The sequence below is a fragment of the Leguminivora glycinivorella genome, chromosome 10, assembly GCF_023078275.1.
Source record: "Leguminivora glycinivorella isolate SPB_JAAS2020 chromosome 10, LegGlyc_1.1, whole genome shotgun sequence".
Classification (NCBI taxonomy): Eukaryota; Metazoa; Arthropoda; class Insecta; order Lepidoptera; family Tortricidae; genus Leguminivora; species Leguminivora glycinivorella.
Window position 1 is genome coordinate 8,104,525 of NC_062980.1, and position 26,653 is coordinate 8,131,177.

General features: G+C 37.4%; 1 protein-coding gene across 1 annotated transcript; it reads right to left on the reverse strand.

The window, feature by feature from the left end:
- LOC125230539 (beta-glucuronidase) lies at positions 1-25,174 on the reverse strand. Its single transcript, XM_048135719.1, has 13 exons — positions 24,910-25,174; positions 13,899-14,162; positions 13,400-13,582; positions 8,035-8,201; positions 6,343-6,485; positions 5,702-5,895; positions 5,436-5,582; positions 4,870-5,042; positions 4,143-4,286; positions 3,765-3,849; positions 1,697-1,873; positions 1,457-1,595; positions 1-1,248 (listed from the first exon to the last, which is right to left on the reverse strand). The coding sequence occupies exons 2-13, from the start codon at positions 14,160-14,162 to the stop codon at positions 1,067-1,069; spliced, it is 1,998 nt and encodes a 665-aa protein (XP_047991676.1). The 5' UTR covers positions 24,910-25,174; the 3' UTR covers positions 1-1,066.
- Positions 25,175-26,653: the final 1,479 nt, after the last annotated feature.

Below are 26,653 nucleotides of genomic sequence, written 5' to 3' on the forward strand. Positions count from 1 at the left end.
TGCGTGGTCGAAGGAATAAAATAATACCAACGATGAGCGTTTAGAATTAGAACACAGAAGTTTGCGAATTGTGGGCACCACAGGTGAACTACTGAGAGCGTTTTCAGATCATCCGATCCGATATCGGATGTAGGAAAGATGTCAAAGGCAAAAATCCAAGATGGCGCTTTAAGTATAGGTAGGTACATATAGGATATCGGTCCTATATCCAATATCGGATCGGATAATGTAAAGCACTATGTGGTACATAGCAATTTTTAAACACATCATGCACACGAGAATATGAATATTCATTAGAATACTTAATCTGCTTATAGTTTCTAACATTTGTGAGGTTTTATAGTTAGAGTACTTAAGCTAATAATTGCATTAACTATCTACATACTTAAAATTATTATTTTGGTAAGATTTAAATGGCAGAAATGTGAGTGTACTTCAGTAAAATGTGGGTCCTTACTATCATACTCTACATAAGTTAATAGACTTTTGAAAACCGTCTTTCATTTAAATGTATGCAGTAAGATAAATATGACGTTATTAAGTGCCAGAAACATACGTACATTTCTTTCGTCTAAGGTCCGTGCATTTAATATCTATTTAAATTGATCAATAAATTATCAACAGTTTATAGTTCCAACTATTATTATTTAAAAGCAGTCACTCAATGGAGTCGCCTACGGAAGTAGGGCTTGTAAAAGCCACGCATCTTTAGGAACATTATGAAACATTACCTACGTATACGCACACGATTTGCAGATTATCTTTTGGTCATGTTACTTTGTGCCTCACTGAAGAGTCCTGAATGAATGAATGAAATGTTATCTTGGTTTGCATTCTCATCATATTTCTCGCATATCTCAATACAAATGTTGTTCTTTTGCTCTCTATGTATACCAGGGTTTAGGGACTAGAGATAAAATCGTGTGGCCAATGTGGCCAGTTTTTCTAATCTATGAGATGCCTGCTTATGTCTCGTTGCACTTATCACATGGCATCAGGAGCTTAAAATGTACGACACACGCGGCTAAGTATCTGAAGACTTGTGCTATGTGTTAACGTGATGGCCTTAGAGCTCATCATGCCTCGCCCTCGTGAGGTCGCTGATGTAGTTGGGCTCCGACAGCGCCGGCGCGCCGTCGTCGGCGGCGGCGAGCGCGTGGTAGCGTCTACGCAGGTGATGCGCGGACATCTTTGGCTGTCGGGCGCGTGTGAAGATGCCTTTACAGTTGCCTCCGACGCGGGTATATGCTGGAAAAAGACGAATGTAAGAGTAATTTCGGGATCGAACGATGCCCACATGGGCTACGCTGTTAATAACACACATTCTAGAAAGAATGACAAAGGTTGATATCATGACTATTGCAAGTGCTGCGATGTCTAACGTGACTGCGTAGTCGCTATCGTCTCGCTATTGGAAGTAATATGCCATTAAGAAGTATGTGTAAAGATGACTTACTCTGTGCAGTTTTGAAGTCTGCGAAGTTCCAAATGAACTCTCCTACGAAGAAGCCTGCTTGCCGCAGCTGGTCAAACGCCTTAAAGTGCTCCGACATCAGGCCCACTTGGTACTCCTCTGACCAGATGTATTCCGGTAACTGCAAATTGTAAAGTGCATCCATCAATTCACGGGCTCTGCATAGTGACATCAACTGCTGATGAGTGATATATGTAATATGATTCGATAGTTGCCACTTACAAAGTGTAATCCAGCGAGGGAGTCAGCGCCATACTCGGACATAAGTATGGGCTTGTTATGCTTGCGGTGCCAAGCGGTCGCCTCTTCGACGACGTTGCCCGTGATGGTCGACAATTGTCCCGGGTCGTGGTACCACGCGTTGTATCGGTTGAAGCTTATCACGTCGAGGTATTGCGCCTGGAAATAAACCAATGAATTGATGTCGTGTTATAGGGTGCGCCAAAGTTCATATTTACTACCTATCCTCAAAAATATGATTAAAAATAATTATATGTTATAAGTTTATGTCGAATAGTTTTCTTAAATACAAGATTATGAATATTGATCATAAATAAGCAATACATTATGGATAATAAAATTCATTGTGAAGAATGTGAAGTTGTGGACTGGTTGCTTTGAATCATTTAAATATGAGCGAATTAAATAATAATAAACGACGACGACCATTTAAGCACTCTTCGACATTTTATAGAAATGTGGGAAAGTTAAGAAAAGTGCAGAATGATAATACAAATAGATAAGCACTTTATAGTTACTTAATGTATTAAATATATAATTTTTAATTCTTATTGATAAAAATGAAGTGTAGTGTTGCTTTACACAATAAAAGTAGGAATCAAATGAAATAGAGTATTTACTGTGATATTAATAGAATTTCTGTTGCGCAATGATAGTTTTTTTCAGTACAGATGCTGCTTTTTTTAACGCAGTAGTGCGAGCAAATCAAGCAATGATTCATTTCTTGTCTGGTCGAAACGCTTAGCTTAGATTTAGGTACTGAAAATCGTCGTACGATACACGTGCGAAAAGGACATTCACAACTCGTGTCGATTTGAAACACTCCCTTCGTTCGTGTATTAATTTATTGCTACTCGTATCGATTTTCCTCTTTTCCGCACTCGTATCTACAAGTATTTTGTTTGGGTTACAAAAAAAACACATTATTTACTCTACTACGTTTTATTTATGTCTCTTTAACATTACAAATTTGTAGACACTTATCTATACAAAAATCTTGACAAAAGAAGTACAGATCGCTGAAATGAATGTTGATAGTAATATTAATGAAGACTACTTCAACAAGTGTCAATTGTGAAATGCCGCACAATACTAGTTGCTCTATAGAAGACCATAATAATATGATCCCCGATCCTTTACAACCCAGCAGCTCGGTACGCACGTTACAATTTTTTTAATCTTCTTTAGTGAGGGCAACTGAGTACGACGGCATATTTAATTGTTTATAAAGTTTGAGGATACCTGAAAAAAATGAATACAAGAAGCCATTCTGCTTTCGGTCACGCGTGTACGCTGCGACCATTTTGCGACCGTTTGTTGACCGTTTGGTGACCGTTTGGCGACGGAATTCAGACTAAAGATTATTATGAATAATGACAGTAGTAGTAAAAATAATAACGAAACAAAATTATGAGAAATAAAATTATGACAAATGATCATTAGAATCACAAATCGGTATTACCAAAAATTTTATGAGAAATGAATTTATATGAGCCAATATGGACCCCGTGTTATAAGACAATAATTAACCATTCTATCGAAAGAAATTTGTTCCTCAAACAATAACCAACTAACTATTCTGGCTCAATGATCCAAAGTGAATCTTGGCCTCCGAAACGTGAGGTCGCCACCTGTCCCGTTCCTGCTTAACCTATTGCCAGTCACTGACTTGGAGCTGACGCAGATCCGCCGCCATACTTTCCTCCCTGCGATACCTGGAACCCCCTGGACGGCCACCAGCCGGTCTACCCAAGAACTCTTGACAGCCCAGTATTTATTTATAATACCTAATTATAAAATAATCGAGTTATGTCATGGCCAAGTTCCGCAGCGATGCGTAATGGACCGTTTCAAACTTTTTACAAGTTTTTATGGGATTTTATTTCGTGGCCTCTTGGTTTGAAGATGTAGTTGAAACGGCCTTTGCACACAGGCATTTTTTTTAGCAGTAATCACTCAGTTACCGATAATTGGTAGATATCCACTTCGTGACGTTTCTCACTATCTCTTTAATATTTATAAATTTATCTATATTATCATTAGTACTCACAGACTTATCATATATGTAACTCTGTGCGATAGCTATCGTGACAGGCCTCGAAAGATCCATGGTTTTAACGTGTCTAACCACCTCCCTGAAAAATAACACAATATTGTACGACACACTCTTGTTCCAGGAAGATTTCTTTTCTCAGTTGAAGAATTACAATGGTTTGTCTCCTACGAAAAGAAGAGTCTGTATTCTACTTGTTGGAATTAATTAATTTATTATTATTGGAATTAAGAACCTAATCCTTCAGCGCCGCGGCTTTGGGAGCATTAGCTGCTAAAGTTGCGAATTCGACTAATCCAGAGGGTACCCAAACGCATTGTGACACAATTTGGGACAAAATCAATAAACGAGTTGAGTAAGCGTAAGCGTACCTACCCGAAATAGTAATCGGCGCCTTTCATCTGAGACCTCGGCTCGTTGGAGATGGACCACATGATAACGCTTGGGTGGTTCTTGTCACGGTGGATCAGTTCCTTCAGCGACTGCTTGTGCTTGGCGAGCAAAGAGTCCATGAAGTAACTGTGATTAGAAATTATGTTTTAGTGTCCAGCTGATGTAAGGCTCGTCCAGACGGAAGAATCAAATTGACTAATTTAGCCACAAAATAAAGCGTCATGTGTCGAGCAGGCACACAACTTATTCACCAATTTCATAATTTTGGTGTGATCATACTACTGGATCAGGTGCACCTGTACTAATTTGATGAAAGTGTAATTTAATTTGATTGTGATAAAAAAATGTACAGTCTTCATAAATATCTGTACATTACGTACTTCACCATAACTTGTAGCCATAAGGTGAAAAAATGTATGTACACATATTTATGAACTCGACTGTACCACCTCATATACCGTATGTATAGTATTACATTCAAAATTAGGCTATTTCGAAATATTAGGCAAAGACAGATTTGGTCAGGAGCTGATAAGCGTAGGTTAATACCGTACCACTACTGTAAATATTGTACCACCGCGATAACGTGCCGTTTGATAATGGAATGGACCCAGCTCATCAAAGATGTACAGAATGCGACACTAAATATTTTCAATGGGTAATTAAGTACATACCTTATGTAAAACGTAGGAAAAAAGACAATATTTACTTGGTGTCCACGCTCGGGCACTCGTCTATGATCATAATGCCCTGCTCGTCGGCGAGCTGGTAGATCTCCTCAGCATACGGGTAGTGAGAGGTGCGGAACGCGTTGGCTCCCACCCATCGGATGAGGTTGAAGTTCTTCACCCATAAGACTGGGTCCCAGCCTTTCCCACGAAGCTAAAACGTAAGTAATAGAAGATTTTATCACAGATGGTCATGGTTAAAATCTGGCAGGCAAGTATGGTCGCGCAATAAATGATAAAACATCTGGCCGTCCCTATCGCACTTACAAATAGTGCGATAGGGACGGCCTGATGTTTTATCATTTATCGCGTCACCATAATTGCCTGCCTGCCTATCATGATCTAATTTTATCACTTATCCACGTGGATAAGACTTCTGTCAAGAGTGAGAGTGACAGATGTCTTCATGTACAAATTGTACATACATCCACACCTACAACTCCAAGTTTACCACTAAGCATTTCATTCCCTATGACGTCCTGGATTTTGCTACCTTTTTTTTCATAGGTACTTATTGAAAGAAAATATGGGCAAATATGAAGCTTACATCAGAATCTTCATGCATTCCAAAACCTCGTAGATATAAAGGCTTGTCGTTGATGAAAACACTGGTGTTGGTCCACGTCACAGTTCTGATGCCAATCTTCTGGTAGTAGGTGTCCACTAATTCACCTCGAGGTCCTATCAAAGTGGCCTGAAATGTTAAAAATGGGCATATGCATAAACTTGGCGCTACCAACTGTAATATGGTGGCAGACAAAAATTTTAGGGATATTTTTTCAGTAATAACAATAATAAAAATGAAGATCGTACCTTCATAGTGTACAAATATCCAGGGTTGGGATTCATCAGGAAGGGCCACCAAAAGTTGGCATTGCCGACCTCGAGTAAACCAGCACAATCCTGAGCTGCTACTACTTGCGTGTCATTCTTGTCGAATAGTTGAACGAGACATATGATATTGCTCGCATCAGAGCCTTTGTATGTGATGTTGTAAACCACGAAACCTGAAAAGGAAGTAAACAATAATAATTGTTGGACAACTCGGGTGTAAAATCCTGAAAAGCGGACCCCAGGTTCCCATGAGCCGTGGCAAATGGGATAACGCAAGGAGGATGATGAACTCGGGTGTAAATTCCTGATGACACAAAGTATGAAAAATTGGAAGCTGGTGATCATAAATCTAAGAAGAATAATCCATACTAATATTATAAATGGGAAAGTGTGTGTGTCTGTTTGTTTGTCCGTCTTGCACGGCAAAACGCAGCGACGAATTGACGTGATTTTTTAAGTGGAAATAGTTTAAGGGATGGAGAGTGACATAGGCTACTTTTTGTCTCTTTCTAACACTCCACTTCCCTGAAATGCGGGGTGGAATTTTATATGGAGCATGCCGAATTTTCGGATTTAACGCGAGCGAAGCCGCGGGCATAAGCTAGTAATACTATAAGTACCAGTGAGTCCCTGTATGTCGGTGTTGACGATGACGTCATCGATGTAAGCCTGCGGTGTGCTGTACAGGAACACAGAGCGATGGATTCCGGCGTAGTTGAAGAAGTCGAACGTGTATGACTGCTTGAGCCGGAAAGTCTGATTTCTGGATACCAAATAAAATTAATATTATTATCGGAATATGGCTCAGGGCGATATTTGTCAATATTCACATAAGTTCTTATGTATAACTATACCTACTGCATGACAGTACCTGAATATTTAACTATTTTGAAACGCACTTATTACTTTTCACCACACCAACTGATAAAGGCTTACGCAAAATTGCATTTTATCCACAAGAGTGCAAAGTAATTTAATACAAACTTTAACTTCGTATCTTGAGCTGGCTGGTAGAAATTACCTATAAATGATGATTTTGAATTATAAATATTGAACAAATTGATAGATTTGATTTAGTTTCATGTTTTATAGCCAGCATTTTGTTCGTTGTTGGTGTGGTGAAAAATTTTGTGTTTCACTCGGCGGCAAAGTTTGTTAAACCTTCGTGCCTTGAAACCCTTGCAAAACTCAAGATTCCACTTTTTGAACCACTCGCTACGCTCGCGGTTCAATATTGGAATCTTTCGCTTACTCGGGCTTCAATATTGGCACGTGCGGTTAAACAACAACTTTGCCCCCTTGTAAAACAAATAACTATTGAGCGTCGGGTGACAATGTTAAATTTTCACCATACATTAGAAAGTTTTCGAGTTATTTAGCTAAAAGAAAACATCTGTTCAAAGGTCAAGTCTATTGTAGTTATCTGCATTTGACGATAAAATTTTCCCTATCGCACCTACAAATAGTGCGATAGGGACGGCCTTATATCGTCTATCGCGCGACCATGCTTCCCGTGCTGCATTTGAAATTTTATCAACTATAATTATTAGGTGTATACAATGTCTAACACTTTTGTTATTAAAACTAAAAGTGATTTGACTTTGTTTGCCGAGTCTGAATAATCAGTTTTTATATGCCAAGGCCGTTGTCATTTGCATTTTAGGTATTATTTAAAAAAAAATTAAAAAGTTTCTAAGATGTTTAACGTTGTCAGAGGTCATAAAAATAAAACATTAATAGGACACCGCCTATTTGTGGTAGACAGGTCTGATTTAAATATGTACGTTTGTATTTCAGTAATGGGATGGGGCCCTGTGCGATTGGGTTATTTTGCTACAACCATCCTTGTAGGGATGCCGTGAACCGCTATTCCTACTTCACCGACACTAACGGTAAGTGTCCTCACATATAATCAAGTGTACCTTCCATTCACGTAGTCGCATTTGGAAAATATGACTCACGACTGTACGTACTTCAGTGACCTGCTGAACGATGCCACTAACGCGTGTTGCCTTGTCTACCACCACGGTGAGGAGGTACAGTTGTACAAGACGTACCTAGTCCATATAATCAGCACTTCAAAATATGTGTTCTCGTATATCAAGTGCAACCTCTATCTGTTAGAAAATAAAACTTACGTCTGTACTTCAGTGATGGCACCCCACGGTGTCGGTGTCATTCAGTAGAGAGAGTTGTCCACCACCACTGTGAGGAGGTTGCTTACCGTTGTACCGGACGTAGTCCATCTCCATAATCTCTCCTACAAAAGGTAAGTGACCAAGGGTATCCATCTGTTAGAGAATATTACGCACGTCTGTACTTCAGTGATGGCGCCCTGCGGGACGGTGTCGTTCAGTAGCGTGTTGTCCACCACCACCGTGAGGAGGTTGCTACCGTTGTACCGGACGTAATCGGTGATCTCCACTTCGAAAGGTAAGTGTCCGATCTCGTGGTATGCTAGCGAGATGCCATTTATCCACTGAAAAACAACAAAATACCTCCGTAAGTATTAGTAAATTCATAACGAAATGTAGAATATTAATTGTCTCCAATTGGAATTTTCCTTATATGTACAGTTAAAATAATACGAGTCATGAAAAATTCTAAACAAGGTATGGAATGGAACTCGCACAGCACTTCACTTCCGACAAATCTGAGCAGAACAGATTTGGCCTATATTATTATAGGTACCTACCTAGTTTTTACCATAAGATGTCTACTTAAATATCTAAAAATAGAAAACTCCACCTCATTGTAAGACTGCTCTATTTGCCAAAACAAAGTAGGTAAATAATGAACTAAATCGATAAGGATAGTTACGGTTGTAAAGTTTATCGAGGTAAGTTGTTTTAGTACGACAGTAAAATGTAACTTGACTCTTATCTAATAGTTGTATGGTGTCAACTGAATTGACTAATGAAGGCTATTTGCATACTATATAATATATTTATTCCAGTAACAACCTATTTCTCTACTAATGAAGAAAATAATAAGATAATATCTTAACATAAGTCTCAGGGGAAAACATGATCGATAGTCGCACGTTAAACGAAAAATAAGTAGGTAAGTAAATAAAAAACATCCTGTGAGTAGGTAGCTTAGAACTTTTGGAAGGTGATCCGGTTGTATTATGATAATACTTATAGGTAAATATACCATAAATAAATATTGTCACGCGACTCATACCTATGGACCGAACATTGTTTTAATCATCTAATAACATTCAAGGTTGTATGATATTATTTAGCTTAAAAACCTATATATGTCACTATTATAATGCGTTACGGTATAATATTTCAAGAGGGTGATGAAAGCCTTAGAACCTAACCCATAATGACAATCCCGGATAGAGCTTCCTATTGCCCTTGATAGAACCCCAATAGAAGGGAAAGAGGAAGACGATGTATTTGCCGCAATATAATTATAATTATATATAATACATACGTGACACAGGACATAGTTCTGTTATCCTCATTCCGAGCGCTATTAAATAAAATTAAAATTTTGAAAAAAACCCCGACCGTGACATAGTAGACCGATTTTCATGAAACATGGCTAAGAACACTCCCGACTGACTCAGCTTTCAGACAAAAAAACTAAATCTAAATCGGTTCATCCGTTCGGTAGCTACGATGCCACAGACAGACACACACACAGACAGACAGACAAACAGACAGACAAACAGATGGACAGACAGACAGACGGACAGACAGACAGACAGACAGACGTCAAACTTATAACACCCCGTCGTTTTTGCGTCGGGGGTTAAAAAACATACCGAACAGTCATCACGCTACCTAAATTTTATGTCTGATTTATGTTCTCGTCTTTGCTAGAAAGTCTTTTAACACTCACAAACAAATGATATAATATAATAGAATAAATATCAATGTATGAATATCTGAGTTATTATTGTAATTCGTATTTTATATGCGTGAAAGTCTTAATAAATGACAGTTCTACATAACACGTATTATATAAATACGTCGTCAAATAACAAATGAGCGGAAGGACTACAAACCTAAAATTCCTTTTAGTAATTATATTTGATATTCAGTGTTCCTCACGAAACGCAAAAATCTTTTTAATACATAACTGCAGTGCACTTAGTTTAATTTAAGCCCTAGGTTTAATTTATACGGAATCCCGAAAAGCACGGTGGCGTAATTGGAGCCCCATGGCGGTGTCATATTATATATCACAACATTCACAACACGTACCGTGTAGAAGGCAGTAAGTATTAAGCACGCTTCAAAGTAATGGGAAAACCAGTCTCTATTTCGTACATTTGACAGGCTTCCATTTGTCCTGGTTGTATAGCGTAGTTATCCACCCGATAGCATCACAATGACAACACATTATATAAAACCACAGAATATCTAATATGATAAAAAGTTGACAGTTGCTTCCATTGACCATAACCTACACCAGTTTTGCGTGTGACTAGACTAGGCTGGTAACGGTCAGATGTTGAAACTATTCAGACCGTACGAGTAATAAAGACAACTGAATTTGCTATTTTCAGAATGTCTTACTTAACTGTCAGCTTGACCTAAGTTTACTCGACAGCATTAGGTAAGGATTTGGCCACTCAGATTATGATAAACACTCGCTTAGCACTGACAGAACAATTAGGCTTAATCAAAAGTCAAACTTATATGACTAATATGACACATAATAATATGCTTATAAATATTGCACATTAATTTGCGGATATTGCGACAACGAAATAAAAATAAAAACCTAGGTTTATTTCATTAATTGACGGCTTACTTACTAATGCATTTATCAAACATAGGTCCTCAGTCTTCGTCATCATTATTTCAAATATTTCGGCAGTCCGCACTGCTTGCAAGATGCAATTTGTATTTCTGGGGCGTTTTCAAAAATGTCTACGGATGATGTTGTATGTTGTGTTTTATGTGCTGCAGAAGTTTAATGTTTTTAATTGCAGACCTTACCCTTTAGATGGGTCATTATGGGTCACTCTTCCTGCCTCCACCTATTTATTACTGTGACGGCCCGACTAGTTCGACACGCTCGTATAAACCTGGGAGTGTAAACAGTTGTACTCGTCTGAAAGCCGTGTGATGTAGGAAGTTGATTGAGTAACGTCGTCGGTTAAGCGAGGTCAGTGCTTCTTGCCCTCTAGGGCAATTTGCCGTAAACGACGGCCGAGTCACCCGACTACGGCCAATTCTTAATGTGTGACAATGTAAGTGGGTCGACCCGTGTACCTGTTAAGTGGCGGCTGGGATAACCAAATCTGTTTACTATTTTCCTAAACATATCTCAATCAATCAATCAATTACTTATCTATAGTTACTTGGCTAGATATCTAACCTAACAATGTATCTTTCACACTAAATATTATTAAATATAATATATGTATATAAGACAATCTGCATGTCCGGATGTGCTCTTCTTCGGATTCTTCCGGACGTGGTCGCAATTCTCAACAGATTGTCACGCAATTTTCAAATTTTGTAACCAGATTTAATTCCAGAACTTCTAAGATTAAGCTTTAGCAAAATGCAAAAATGGCCATAAAGGGATTAAATGCCAATGGCGTTTATGGAGCTTAAGACGCTACGGGAGCGAAAATGCTAAAATTGCCCTTTCAATTTGGGAATTTCAGTTAAATATACTAGTGCTATTAATTAGATTTATCGAAAAAAATGTCCATTAAGAACAACTCAGTTAAAAAGATATTGCGAAACAATCTTTAAAATCGAGGTTCCGCTCTCGACTGTTTCCTCCTTCAAAACTTATTTAAACGGAACGAGATTTGAGAATCTGAATAACAATGAAATAATCTGTGTCGGACCGTTTAGATTTTTTGGCTAATTGTTACCGATTTTTAGTATCACACCTTTTTATTGAGCCATATTGAAAAAGGCCGTTTTTAGAAATTTTTGATTGGCTCTAGCCTCTTTTAAAATAGCAAAAAAATCAAAACGGTTCGACACAGATAAAAATAATAATAATCTGTGTTGAAAACATCATTGCTCTATCTTCAAAAACCAGGGAAGAAATAATCGAGAGCGTTTGTATGGAGAATTGACCTGTATCGTATCGTCTTAAGACTTGAATGTGATAATGAATTAATGACTTTATTTTGTGTCGAATTTACTTCATGTTGCGAAGGTCTACAGTTCCCAGAATCACTAGTTTATAATTAGTTGTTCATTTAATTTTTCCGGAAAAACTTGAGATTTACGACGACGGACTTACGACGGAGACGTATCAGCTTTTTCAAAAATTTAAGTTACTTTACGTAAACGTTTGCGACATTTGTATTTCGAAATGTCTCCAAAACTCTAAACTGAAAAACTATAAAAAAATCGAAGTAGGGAGGTACATTTTTTTTTTACAAATTACTTCTAGTTTTCGGAACACCTTAAATCTGGGAGAGCATTGATAGCGTATCAAAAGATTGGGCTCGCTTTACAATTGCTCAATTACGCTCAAGGAATCGCCTAGCGACGACGTACGTGACAGTTCAATGAGTGTCTCTACCTCTACAGTCGTAGCAGTCGTAGCTGGATGACGCCCTTTCCTTGGTCCTTTAAGTAAAATCGACCTATTTAAATATACGGATGTACTTGTATATTCACATTCATATATCGCGAATGGCAATGTTTCTTGCCATATGTATAGACTATCATGCCTGATGATGGGTCTCCGTATGACTCGAATCATGTCGCCAATCTCGACATATTATCGTGAGTATATTTAAATTTGTCTCACGAAAGTTTAACGTCTGTAAAAATGACGTAGTTGTAGCTATTGAGGGCTACCAAATTTCATGTTCATTATATGTAGGTACATTTTAATTCATATTTAAATTTTAAAGTGATCACTCACGTAAGTACGAAACGGTTGATCATGATCGTTATGAAATTACTCATTTCCTTCTTGGATTGGTTTTCAAAATACACTGTCTAACAATATTTCCTCACTTATTACATTAGTCTCATCTCATTACTCATTAGTATCGTCAATTCGTTCTATACAGATTACCATAACACAAGTATCTACAGACAAATGCAGGATTGTTGTTATGCAGATGTGTATTTTTCTTCTCAAGGATATACAATCTCGAGGTGATGTAACCATAACACATATAGGTAATTTATATGATAATGAGTTTAATCAAGGTTCCGCCATGCTGACATTATTCTCATGTTTTGGTATTCCGATTGTTTCCCGCAAGAATTAGATTCGAGGTATAGATCCAAGGACTAGATCTGGTACAAAAACACGAATCTTATATTTATGGTCCCGGAACTGCCTAAATTATAATTGTAACATAATTGTTTCCATAATTATAAATATTATATTAAAATTATATCTAAGGAAACACCGACCGTATCCGCCATGCCTATGCATATTGTTATTACTTTTTGTCCTCTGTATCTACCAGCTTTACTAGGTCGCAACTTTACTACCTCTCTTTATTGGCAACTCATAAAACGCAGCCGCTACACACTCCCTATTAGCCTAGTTATCCCAGCCGACTGCATAGGACGTGAACCTGCCGGTATAGAATCACAGCTCCCTCCCCATGATACTGATACTTGCTATGTCCTTCATTCCTGATAGTTCAAATTACCACTCTGCACCACCTAAACACAGACGTATGTGCCACCTGAACCCTGCAAAGTTATAACTTACCACTTGTGCTGCATAGTGCACGCTGCTAAAACGCAGCCAGACCCGCTGCTCGGCACGCGCCCAGCCGACTGGGACGTGGAACCGCCGGTCGTACCATACGAGACCCACGTGGTCGCGGAGGGATGCGTCCGTACCTATGTCGTTGTAGGACGACGGCACTGGCATGTGGATCACTGGACCCGTCTGTAACAATAAATAACACTGAAGTCTGTAGTAGCAGACCTTGTAGAAGTAGATACATTGCCAGTAGGCAATACACCTATGCGTGCATGATAGTATGTCGATAGTAGGTCGCCCAATAAAACCAGACGGCAGACGAACTGAAGTGATAATGGATAGGGTCGGGGATTTTTAGTCACGCTAGTTTATTCAATGATGACAATACCTACGATTTGGAAACACGATTAAATTGACTTGAATTTTCTGTCATCTAGGTGTTAAGACTACTTACTAAGCTCACATACTTGCAAGTTTTGGTGCTTATATAAAATTGGCTTACCTTTTCGAGATCTTGAGCGTACCACTTATGCCGATATCCATACTCTGGATCCACGGGAGACTTCCGAAAGTTCCATATGCCGTCCAATCTCCTCAAGTCTCTAGTCTCCGTTTCTTGTGGGTATAAAGAGCCGCCCTGGGCCGGTGCTCGAGGCTTCTGCAAGTGGGTGATCTCGTTCGCGCTTGACGACCCTGGTACGACGGCTTTGGCGGACGCCAGTAGGGTCATGAATACTAAATGTAGTCTTGGCTGCTTTAATAACATCTGGAACAATGGAGATATGTACTAATGAGAAAAAAAGGTTCAAAGTGTGGAGTATGAAGAAAAAGGTTGGAAAATTAGCAAGTCATTCATAAAATTCGCAATCTATTGAACAAATCTAGAATAGATACATACATACGGAAACATATACATATAAAATTCTAAATAAAGAGAAAAAAAATAAAGAAAAAAAAAATATGATCACGCCTGTATCCCAAAAAGGGGTAGGCAGAGCACATGAACTACTAAGTTTCAGTGCCACTCTTGGCAAAAAGGGGTTGAAAGAAATCCAAATTGTGACGTTGCAGTGACAGGTTGCCGGCCCCTCGCCTACGCCACAATTTAACCCATACCATATCCCACAGTCGACTTCTACGACACGCACGGGAAGTAAGGGGGTGGTGAAATTCTTAACCCGTACCCCACACGGATAAAATAGATGCAGTTTGAAAACTTCGTTTTCAGTACAGATGGTGTTTTTTTTTACGCACTAGTGCGAGAAGTGGTTCATTTGCCAGGCCGAAACTTTGGAGGGTCATCTGTACTGAAAAACGTCGTACGATACACGAGCAAAAAGGAAATTCGAAACTCGTGTCGATTTAAAACACTCCCTTCGGACGTGTTTTAATTTATCGCCACTCGTTTCGAACTTCCTTTTTTACGCACTTGTATCGTAATGTACTATTCTACACTTAAAACACAAAATTACCTATGCTATAGATAGTAGGACTTATAAGTACTACCACCGCAAACACCAATCATAACAAAATGGGAAACATGGCGGTTTTAACTTTTTGTTTCGTTCTTAACAACGTCATTTATTTCATTGTCTAAGTAAGACTCAGATTGTAGAAAGTCTATAGTTTAGCACGAACAAAAAAGCGAGCCTAAATATCCGTTTCTACTTTAAAATTACTGTAGGTATTTACCTTTTATAAAATATTAGTTTTTTACAATTATGATCGGTAAGATTTTTTTAATTTACAAGTTGGAAGCTTACTTAAGGCTAGGAAGGTATACTTAAGGTCCGCTAATTATAAGTGCAGATATCAAACGCAATGAAATCCTCAACAGTTATCATTTATTTACATACTTATGTTAATTAATTTTTAATTTTAATTTTTATTAATTTGTTTTTATTGTTAAATTTTGGAAAATGACGATCCTTATTGGGGGACACAATATGATGATTTATTATTAATATTATTCCTGTTATCTCTAAGTTTTTAATTTTATGACGATCATGATGGGAATTCTTATATTTTTGTACAGAAACGCAAACTTACATATATTGTAATTTTTTTCGTGAAATAAATCATCTATCTATCTATCAACTCTGGCCAACATGGCACTCGAACCACATCATAATTATTTGCATTGGTCCAATGTTACCAATTCCACTGAGAAGGAAAATAAACTTTGTTTATTATTAAACATATGGGTATTAGTATTGGGTATAAGGTATTCATAATTAATCATTTAGAATAACAAGTATTTACCTACTAATTACTTACAAGATACATCTAATAATAATTTACTTAGTGTTCGCTCATTTTAGTAACCGCAAGCCCATGAGAACACCTTTTATTTGTTACTCGTAGACTACAGTCTGCGGTGATAATTATAATTAATGTTTCGATGCGGTTAATGCCGTTAACCTTGAAATTATGGATTAAATCAGTGAGAGATTAATGTGTCATGCGAGACGAGGCGGCGCGGAGTCACAAACATGCCGAGACATGAGGAGGTCTCTAACCATGGGTTTTTGTTCGTTTTAGAATACGTTACTCGATTTCGTAAAGGTTACAGAAGAAGTATGTATATAAAATAGTTGTTTATTTATTTATTTATTAGGAGAACAAACAGAGTTAAATGTACTATCAGCTGCAAAATTGCATGGTGAATTTATCAATGGTTTCATTCATAATTTCTCCATGCACTTTTGCAGCTGATAGTACATACTATTGTATAAAAACTAAATTATATGGTAAACATGTATTTACCTCCACATCAGTTCTCATTGTTTGGCAAGTAACCGAATAGTACCTAAACATTATGTGACATACAGCATAATATAGGTATATAACTGTACACATACTTAAAGAAAAGGAAAAGGGGCTTAGAGAATAACATTAATGACTTAAGTAAAAACTTATCTAACTATAGTTCAGGTAATTTTTGGTTGGTTCCAATAGTACCTAAGCGCTGTCCAGTTTCTTCATACCATTATCTTATCTCATTTTTCGTGATGTGTATTGTGTACGCTAGCGAGTAACGTAATCTAGAAAGACAAAAAGTCATTAGTAGAGGCTTTGGTAGCCATAGGGTAGGGTATTTATCTGGTTAAGGGCACATTACGATCTGAGCTTAACCTGCGTCCAGGAAGTCATATACAAATTGTGTTTAAAAAATCGAATCAAATAAATATACCAAGTGAAACTAAAGTGCTTGCACAAAGTTTGAATTTAATTTGAGGAATAACTAAATATTGCGCAATGTTGTTTTGTGCAATGTTGGTATTCTATCCTTCCTGGTGCTGTCTGTCGCTGCTTTTGGCTATGGCTCAGGGGAACCTGTGGTCTGCTTTGTTACTAATCTCAAGAATACTTATTAAAAACGCACCGTGCACAATTAAAAACAAATCGGTAAAATATAACAAATCCATAAATACTAACTGTTAGGACCGCGTCAATAGCTCCTAGGTTTGTCACGCTACAGTCAATGATACAATACAGGAAAAAACACCATGCGCTCCATATTATGTAAAAGTGTAAATACAATGCAGTAATGTAACGATTACAACACCCGCGGCTTTCTAGTGCATGCGCATAGACAATGCGAGCTGATCAGAATTCTGCGGATGCCATGCACCACCATGCGAGCGGCAAGCTTAATATGACAGCGACGACTCAAATAACAGACTGCTAATAAATCTAGAAAATTGCCCAATTTTGATTATCATAGATTTCTGCAAAATAACGCATGATTACATGGATTAGATTGCTAAATGCCTATCGCATGGCTACAAATGTAGTGCAAAAAGGGTTTCCTTCGTATTTTTCCGGAAACGTTCATATTTGTCATGCTAGTTAAGTCAATGTCAGTACATCTTGTACCGAGACTGACTGAAATAGCATGACACGTTCGTATGTTTCCGTAACAATACGAAGGTAAATCTTTTCGCACTAATTACATCTGTACGCTGCATGCTGCTGCGGGTATGAAAAGTTTTAGCGCCGCGCGCCACCGTATAAAAAAAAAAAAATATAGACTTAGATTTGTTTTCAAGTTCTGTATATCAGGGAACTGCTCTTAATTTTGGTATTGACTATTAGGTAATTTTCAATTTTATTAGAATCCTTAACAGATGGAGTGTCAATAGACTATAAAACTAACTACCTACTCTTATTATTAAGTTGTCTCTGTTAAAGTTGACAAAAAATATTGTTTAAAAATTTACAACTCTCTATTTAAATATGTACCTACATAAGAATTTTAACGACTGCGTAATAATAACCATTAATCAATTATGTAGATATCGGCGCAAATATGACATTTTATGCAAATAAAGATATTATACGTAACATACGCTTGTAGCTCAGTTGAGCTAGACAGATTGGTTTCGATAGGTACATCTATTATAATGACAAAGTGTCAAAACTTTAAAGGGCTGTACGGCCTCTACGTGTTGGCTTCAGCTCCGCCTACGCCTGATATGCCTCTCAAAGGTCCGAAATACCCAAGGTTTCGCCAAGGCCAAAGGCATAAACTGTGCGATCTACGGTCCCCACAAAATATGTTGCTGTTGATGATCGAACACACACTACAGCACAGTCCTAAATGTCCTAATACATACTTAGATGCCGTCATTATACTGGGAAAGTGTCACACTACAATTTAATTACCCATTCATGGTGCTCATTCCTCATTGTAGTGCTGTATTAGCATGCAGAGATCTAATCTGCATCTGCCACACACCTGGTTACAACGGGTTCACAGTGAGCTTTTCGAAAGCTGACTTAATTCGTATGTTTGCTTGCCATTTCTAGCCCTAGTGACCTAGTTTAAAAAACAGTCGGTTGCACTCCGTACATAAACTACGTTGCATACAATTTTCTTATTTTTAAATTCTAAAAACTAAAAAGTGCACAAATACCTGTCTGTTAAAACATTCGAGCAAAAATTTATCATTAAATATTATCATAAAAGTTATAGGAGTTATATCATCACTATCATCAGTTTTAGCCTTAAACATCCTAAGTAACGTTTAGGAATCTTTCAATCTTCGTCATCAAAATTATATACTAAATAATTACGAACTGTGTACCATGAACAGCTAAAGTACATGGCGAATTTATCAATGAATTCATTCATAATTTCTCCTTGTAATTTCGCAGCTCATTGCCTCACCTTCAATACATTCATGCCAGTCAGGATAAAGTTGTTTAAATACCTACATAATATCTAATTATCTATTCTCTAGTGTATAGGTATTGTCTTACTAGTTTATTGGCTTGTCTATCACACAGCAAATTAGTCTAGTATCCGGTTACATAACAAATGAGCTATGAGAAACTGACGAGAAATCAATCAGGAACATTATTCACAATGTTAGTAATGATATCACCTTAGGCAACCCCATATACTGATCTCTAGCTACGCATAGTAGTAATGAATCAGAGAAACTAGTTACAATAGGGCTGAACTTAAATATACATGTGTATATGCATTAAGTCTTAGATATCGTTGTGCATAGTCGTTATTACGAATCAAGGAGTCAAGTTATACTAGGCTCGTCAGTACAGATATAATAATGTTTTATGAATGAGGCAGGGCTCTGTTTGTGATTGTATGTAGAGCACGAGATTACGGGCGTACATTTCCTATGTTTATTGCGCTATTTTGATTGCGGAACAAACGAAACGTGTTTGACCGTTAGTAAGTAGGGCTAAAGCCTTGCTAATCAATAGTAAATAGCACTCAGCATGACACTTGATAAGATATGGGTTCGTTTTCTACCATAACTAACTTTGCATGCCTATTATTATGCCTAGATCATTGCTGTATTGTATAGGTACTATAGGTAGATAAGTGCATGTCATTAAGTTTATATCTACATTATTTAGGCAAGTGCTTAATTTATAGCTTTTAACTAGCTTACTATATTCACTGACTACAAAAATAGGGTGCTCTATGTATCGATTTTATTGGACAGGTTTAAACCCCAATACATACATATCAATATATACATATTAGCTTAACAGTTTCGAGGCATAGTGATAAAAATAACTATGATAACACTTTTATAACACCATCAAACTAATTGCGAAAAGTTCACGCAAAAAAGTTCCCCATACGTGAGGCAAGACAAACACCCGATACCTTCATCAAGAGAGAGCTAAGCGATAGAAAAACATCGAAATTGCCATTAAGAGGCCATCGGCTCCAAATGACGTAACCCTGAACTGTTGCCAACTTTGTACCTACGATTACGCAAAGGATCGTGGTGATCCGCGAAATTAAACAGCGATTTAATTAATTCATAATTTACTATTTGCGGTCTAATTAAGGTACCTATAATAAATAGTACCTATTGAAGCATTCGACTGAAAAAACTCAGTATAAGTAACAACTCTATTATATCTATTATAGTCGAATCAAACTAACATTTACATAAGTACCTATTATCCTTTGCAACGATAGTGTAGGTTTGCAACCATACTTAAACCTTGATGCGGCAAATCTCGTTCTGTTTACAAACTGTCAGAAATCAATAGGTATGCGATTGCAACCCGCTTATTAAGACCAACTTGCACCAAACACTTAACTCAGGGTTAGTGGGCTGTCATCTGTCAAATTCCATATAAAATGGTGGGTTCACCCTCGGGTTAACCCTCCATTTTCGTTGGTGCAAGTGGCCCTAAATAAATCAAAATTTTTGTAAACTTGCGGACGTGCTGGGCATCTTAATTCTCAATGTCACCCTGCTGTCACCTTTATTGCCAATAAGGACAAGTGATTGCATTTTAAAGATAACATCTACCGGGACAGTTTACTCAGTTCTGTTTTTCCAAGTCTCTGAGACTTCAAAACAAACAAAGTCAACGATCGTGATCCAACTACGTCTTAGAATACGAGATTGCTGAGTTAAGCATCTGTGGAACACATTTCCATGCATCCAGTCTATTAAAATTCTCTACCCTTCCCTGTTATTTCCTTGGCTTATCGCTCATCGCTGAACCAACCAGTTTAAGGGTTATAGAATATCCTTGATATTCAGAGATCTCGCGTATACTGGTTTTCTCAGGCCATTAGCCTGTTTAACGGTGGTACGAACATCTTATATCCTAGCTGAATAGACGCATTGTACCCCGAGGAATGCATTATCACGATCTTATTGAGTGCGCTCGCCAACAAAACTGTTAGTTTGGGCTCACGAATGGACTCGGGAATGCTCCTTCTAAGCCCTTTTGATAAAAAGTTTTATTGAACAATAAGCTATTGTCATATTTTTTGATCAGGAATGAGGAATTCGAAAAGAACGCATATTATAATGACCGTTTTGGTGGCGTTCATCTGGTCGATGTAATGCCTTGCATGCCAACATCCAGGGATATATGGTGTAGTTACTTAACTTAACAACAATTTACCAGTAACTAACTCAAAAGTCTCAAAACGTTACTCGTCAAACGTTAGTGATGGTTGTCGAAGTTTGTTTGTTGCTTTGCCAATTTTGACATCTATTACATACAGTCTCCAATATTCCCATGTGCCTTCTAGCACAAGCCTCTCTTCTCTTTCCTTTAGCACAACTTATCTTGTCGCGCGCGAGTCCATACTTGAAGTCGCGCTTGATGTATGGACTCGCGTGCGACAAGGCAAGTTGTGCTGAAGGGTCAGGTATATCAGAGCGGGCTCTCACAAATATTAACTCGCCTTTTATTGTAGAGTGTCGCCTCTATTGAACAAGAACAATTCGTGTAATGTTATTTTTGAGCACCTCGTCAGTTTCGATATACATATTTGATGGCGAATGTAAATAAATACAGCACACGTGTGACGCACTGTCCACACTCACCTGCGAAATGCATGGTAGGAATGCACTACGAGTAATACCTACTCCCATTTTTTCCATGAATGTAACCCGAGTTTTCCTTGTTTTGATGATGTTACATCTGGCATTCAGTTTCGCGGCACGCAAAACGTGCCGTGAGCCACTGATTTCCAGTATAAGTACATGCAGGTACTTTGTATTTGTAGTAAGGTATTTGTAATCACGAAGCCGCATTTTTTAAACAAGTACCACTCAATAAACTTGTAAGTACATACCTACTTACAAGATAAATTAATATGCATTGACTTGGTTAAAGTACGGTCTTCTCATGAAGCAATCTCATCTTATAACCAGAATCTTAAATGGCCCTTTTAGTAATAAAAACAATGATTCGTAAATATGTATATTGGGTTTTCCGCAAAAGATTTCCCGTTGCAAAAAAGTTGTGCAGGTTCCTATCGAATGATGTTTAAATGAATCTTCCCCCACATTATACCTATTAGGTCGAAGACTATCTTCTACGTGCATTGCAACAAAGATATGCTAATTAGTAATTAGTCTAATTATACTGTTTTTGAAACGATGCAAAAAGGTGCCACTACACACTAATTAACAAAATAAACCAAGTTGCATGTCATTAGTGCTACGAGCTTAATACCACGCTTATTGAGACACCGTTTAAGCATCATTTAGCAGTGCTAAAGAGTCGCTAAAGACCACTGCAATTAGTCAAAATCCATTGTTAGCCTTGTCCAGAGTTGTATTTAACAATTCATCAAGCGTTGTTGCATCTGAGTTGAACCAGTATACGTCTGATTTCAGATTGTTCCATAATGTACCTAGTTGGTACGATGGTAGAGATCAAGTTATGCCCGAGGCGAAAGGTAAACGTGACAGTAGCTTCGTGAAACAGGTGTCAGAGCATCGCACTGACCACTCAGGGTTGTTATTCCTAATATGTGACTAAGCGAATGCGTTGAAAACTCCGGTGAAACAGTTTTCTCAGATCGTACAGATTTTACGGACCTCCAGCTCACATTATGGTGGTTCTCAGTCGAAATCTACTTTTTGAACGGGCGACAACTTGTGACCTATTTTGCGAGGCGTCTCATTAAGCTTAATTACTTTACCACCGATTGTTTCGTTACCGTCAAAATTAGTGAAAATAACAAAATGGTTAATAGCTAAATTAAGACAACAAAAGAAGAATGTTGATTCGATTAGAATTGTATTAATTAAATCATCTTCCGGTATACAGGGTGAGGCCTGTAACAAAAGCAAAAAATCAAACTGTAGGCTACACTCCTTAAACTGACCAACATTTGTTCAGTGACTTTTAAAAATTATGAAGTCTTTAAATTTTTAATTTTTCATACAAAATAAATATTAGCTTCAATGTACGCCATTATTGTTGTCATTGACGTTGTCTGTCACACTTTAGACTTAACGGAATTCGCAATACAGTACCTCTTAGAAAAAACTTTCAAGGGTGATAAAATTCAAAATACAAGTTATTTTTAAAAGTCGCTGAACAAATGTTGATCAGTATAAGGAGAATAGCCTACAGTTTAATTTTTTGCTTTTGTTACAGGCCCCACTCTGTATAAGGAAGGAGACTTTCAGAATGCTCATATAGTTCGATCGGTTCCTAAAGTCCCCAAACATCTAGGTACCTACTGAACGGACCGCTTTTTCTTCTTTCTTATGGAATCGTACCAGTCTGCATTCGGTTCGACAATGTTTTTAAGATTTGTTTTTGCACTTACTATTGGTTTTGGTATTAGATAACTTGTAAAAATTATATTTAAGTAATCTTTATGAAGACGGTTTATTTTAAAGCATTAATTACTTAGCATGTTTGCGCATTATTATTTTAGACTATGGCCTTACCCGCGCTTTAGCATGAGGAAATAAGAGTGCCCTACTTTCACGCAAGGATACATTCACATGCAAGGAATCTAGCCACTATATGTAAATGTATTTCGATAATCCGCGACATTCCAACTATTACAAGCTAATCTATTTAACTTTGAAACTGAAACCAAGACTTAAATAAGACTTCAATTTTTGTTAGTTTGAAGAATAGTCTCTTTTGACCCTCAAGATTTCCGATTCATACCTATCGTATAGAACTAATTTTAAATTTGGAAGCGATGACATCATTTTATAGAATATTGAACAGAAGTTACGTTTACTTTTGACGAAATGTCATTTTTTTAACCCCTGAGTCTTGAAGCAAAAACGACGGGGTGTTATACGTTTGACGTGTCCGTGTGTCTGTTTGTCTGTCTGTCTGTGTGTGTGTCTGTCTGTGGCATCGTAGCTCCCGAACGGATGAACCGATTTAGATTAAGTTTTTTTTGTTTGAAATCTGAGTTAGTCGGGAGTGTTCTTAGCCATGTTTCATGAAAATCGGTCTACTATGTCGTGGTCAGGGGTTTTTTTGTGATTATTGATATTGCAACACTGACATATCCAATCATTATCGAATCTGCATATTAATGTCTAACGTGTTCGAATCGGGATGTAAGGGTATAAAATGTTGCAACTTAGTATTGGCACCAAATCGGAAGTCATTTAAATCAAGGGGGCCTTTACCCAGCAGTGGAACACTAGATTCTCGAATAGGCTAGGCTAGGCAATTAGGAACTAAAATGTCACGAATAGTGTAAATATAAAATGTTTACATTGTAGATTGCGTTAAAATAAAATTTGGTACGTGTATTCCAGTTTCTTATTGTCCGTATACTCCGTATGCATGGCTATATTTTCCGTATGAGCCAATTAGGTAAGTAAGTTTAAATATTGTGAATAGTTACTTAGCACTCGGAAAAAGACAGGGTCGTTTATTTCGAAATTTCGAAACCTATACACTCTCAAGATAATCAAAATGAATAGGACGGGTAATATTTCCCGTTGACCCGTAATTTAGAAATTTGGCAAATAATATCGTCATAATTATGCTACAAGTAATACAGGGATAAAAATGTAAAAATAAAAACTATACATAGATACACTTCGAAAAATAAAAATAACAAAAAAATAGTTATTTGTATATGGTTATGTTACATTGCCTTAAAAAAAAACGAGGCCAAGGCGGTGGCTCAAGATAGAAAGGCGTGGAAGGATCTTGTAGAGGCCCTATGCACCTATGGGGTGTCCTAGGATAATAAACAACAACAACATATTGCCTTGAAATATGGCCGGTTTTGTTTATCTACTAAAAGGCGGACATTTTCTACACCTTACATAATATTTGCTAATGTTTACTTATATCAATTTGTTTTATAACTTTCAGTTGTGGCCTACTACAAACCTAAATTACTTTTGAAACTGATAATAAGTAATTCAATTTTATATGACTTTTATTCCTACTGTGTTTCAACAACAACAAGAGAATATTTGCTCACCATGAGGAGCAGAAGGTAAGTGTTTATGACATCGGTTAGATCTTAATACTTAGGTAAGTTATTGAAATTATTAACACGCGTGTCTACACTGTCTACTTAAATTAAAATATCTCTGCTAATACCTAAATGCTGCAAAACCGAACTTTGAAATGCCCACCGGGTTGTTTACCCATCGCTGATAAGACATAAAATAACAGTTTTCTTATTTAACAGAACAGTAATAATTGATACTTAAACTATACTAATATCTGAAAACTATATTTTGTAAATAACCTAAAATACTTACATTTGACGCAGAAACAAACTTTCTTCTAAATGTGAAAGAACTATGGTTTAATCACCCGCGAAAATGCAAGAGTTTGTATTCGATATTGTTTAGTAAGTGTGTAATACAGGGAAACATCTATTTTCTAAATTACAGAATCATGTAGTAAGATTAAATATTTTAGTTACATCTTTAAATTCATAAACAAAGCAAAGTTAGCCGGTATTTATTCTGGCGCGCTTTTCGAATTTCGAACATACGAGCGTGCTTCCCGCCCCACGTGAGTCGGCGGACTGGCCAGATGGAGGTAAAATCAGCGGTCGCAGATATCGGAACGCACTGGCTTTATCCAACCGAATGGAACAAACACCTCTTTTTAGCAATATTAGTAATAGCGATACGACTCCGAGCAGCCACATGGTTGTAAGTAATTCACTTTCTAGCCAGAAGGCGTGACTGTCAGTATTGCTCCAGCCGGAGTCCAGTATACGATAAACCATAACTACTGAGGTACAGCTGTGAATAAATAATTGCATGAATCAGGGCTCCTAGTCGGGAGCCTGTAATAACTAGAACTTGGTATTTTTTTAGAAAAAAATGATGTTAATGAAATATTAAACAATTACTACTAGCGGATCTGTGAGCTGTAGACCATCGCGATATATTTTAAAATTAAAAGCTACTCAGCTTACTTAATTATGAAAAATTCCGCATTTTGGAAAATGTCTGAAATCTGGATCGACAAAAAATATATTGAGTCATACAATTTTACAAGAATCGGAACTACAAAAACCAAATCGAGTTATCGATAGGCATATAGCATGAAACTGCTACACATATATGTATATAAAAAAAATTTAACATATAATGAGAAGTTTTTGAGAAACCCTGCAATAAAATAAACTTAGAATTGGATGTATTCAAGAAGATACATACATTTATTTAGCAAACCTCTGAACCTTAAATGTTTCATTCATCCCTAAAACACCTATCAACGGCCATAAATAATTTAACTGGTACCTGCCAGAGTTTGATGAATCAAGACGAACTGACGACATTGCATTAGATCAATCCTTGATGAAGCGCATTATATTGGATCCGGCTTAAGAATCACTTGTCAAGATAGTCTTTGACTCAGGCAAACCAATTTTATAGAGAGAATCCATTGATTGGCAAGTATCCAAGATAATCATTTACACACCCAACTCCTCTCTTTTGCAACTTTAGTCGACAATGTTATATTGGTCTCTATTGTCTCTAAACAGGCAACATCCCACGCTAAGTCAATAAAGCCATTGGCACCTTCAGATCCATGATATACCTTAATAACGGTTTGTATTTATATGGTCGCACACACTGGCGTCCTATGTTGGTCCATTTCATGCTACCCGCGTTTGGCAAGCGAAGGCAATTGACAGGCCAGCTTGTGAGTACATCGGTGACCCGTGTCATTCGGCATTTTGTCGGGACAATCAGGATTGTGATGGGTGACCTCACCACACTGGCCTAATGACCTTGCGACTTACTAGTGATCTACAAGTCGTGTCTACTGCATAACTCAAAACACGAATGTGATGTGCCTGTTCCCAATTGATTTTAAGTATTTTAACCATCCTATTTGAGTTTAATAGCTTATTGAAGTAGTTCTTACTCGCAGAATTCTTCCATTGTTCTTCCCTAATGTTAGCATTGTTTTAAATTTTTGTGTAGCGAAGTATTGTTCATCTTTAACTGATGGCTTTGAAGGATTTGCGAATATGTTACG

What these genes read in the sequence shown, in the direction of transcription:
- LOC125230539 (XM_048135719.1), bottom strand. Translation starts at nt 14,162, where the DNA reads ATGTTATTAAAGCAGCCAAGACTACATTTAGTATTCATGACCCTACTG. An exon ending in GCCATCACTGAAGTACAGAC is followed by an intron (nt 6,486 to 8,034) that starts GTGCGTAATATT and finishes TTTGGTATCCAG; the next exon opens with AAATCAGACTTTCCGGCTCA. An exon ending in GGCGCCGATTACTATTTCGG is followed by an intron (nt 3,850 to 4,142) that starts GTAGGTACGCTT and finishes GTTATTTTTCAG; the next exon opens with GGAGGTGGTTAGACACGTTA.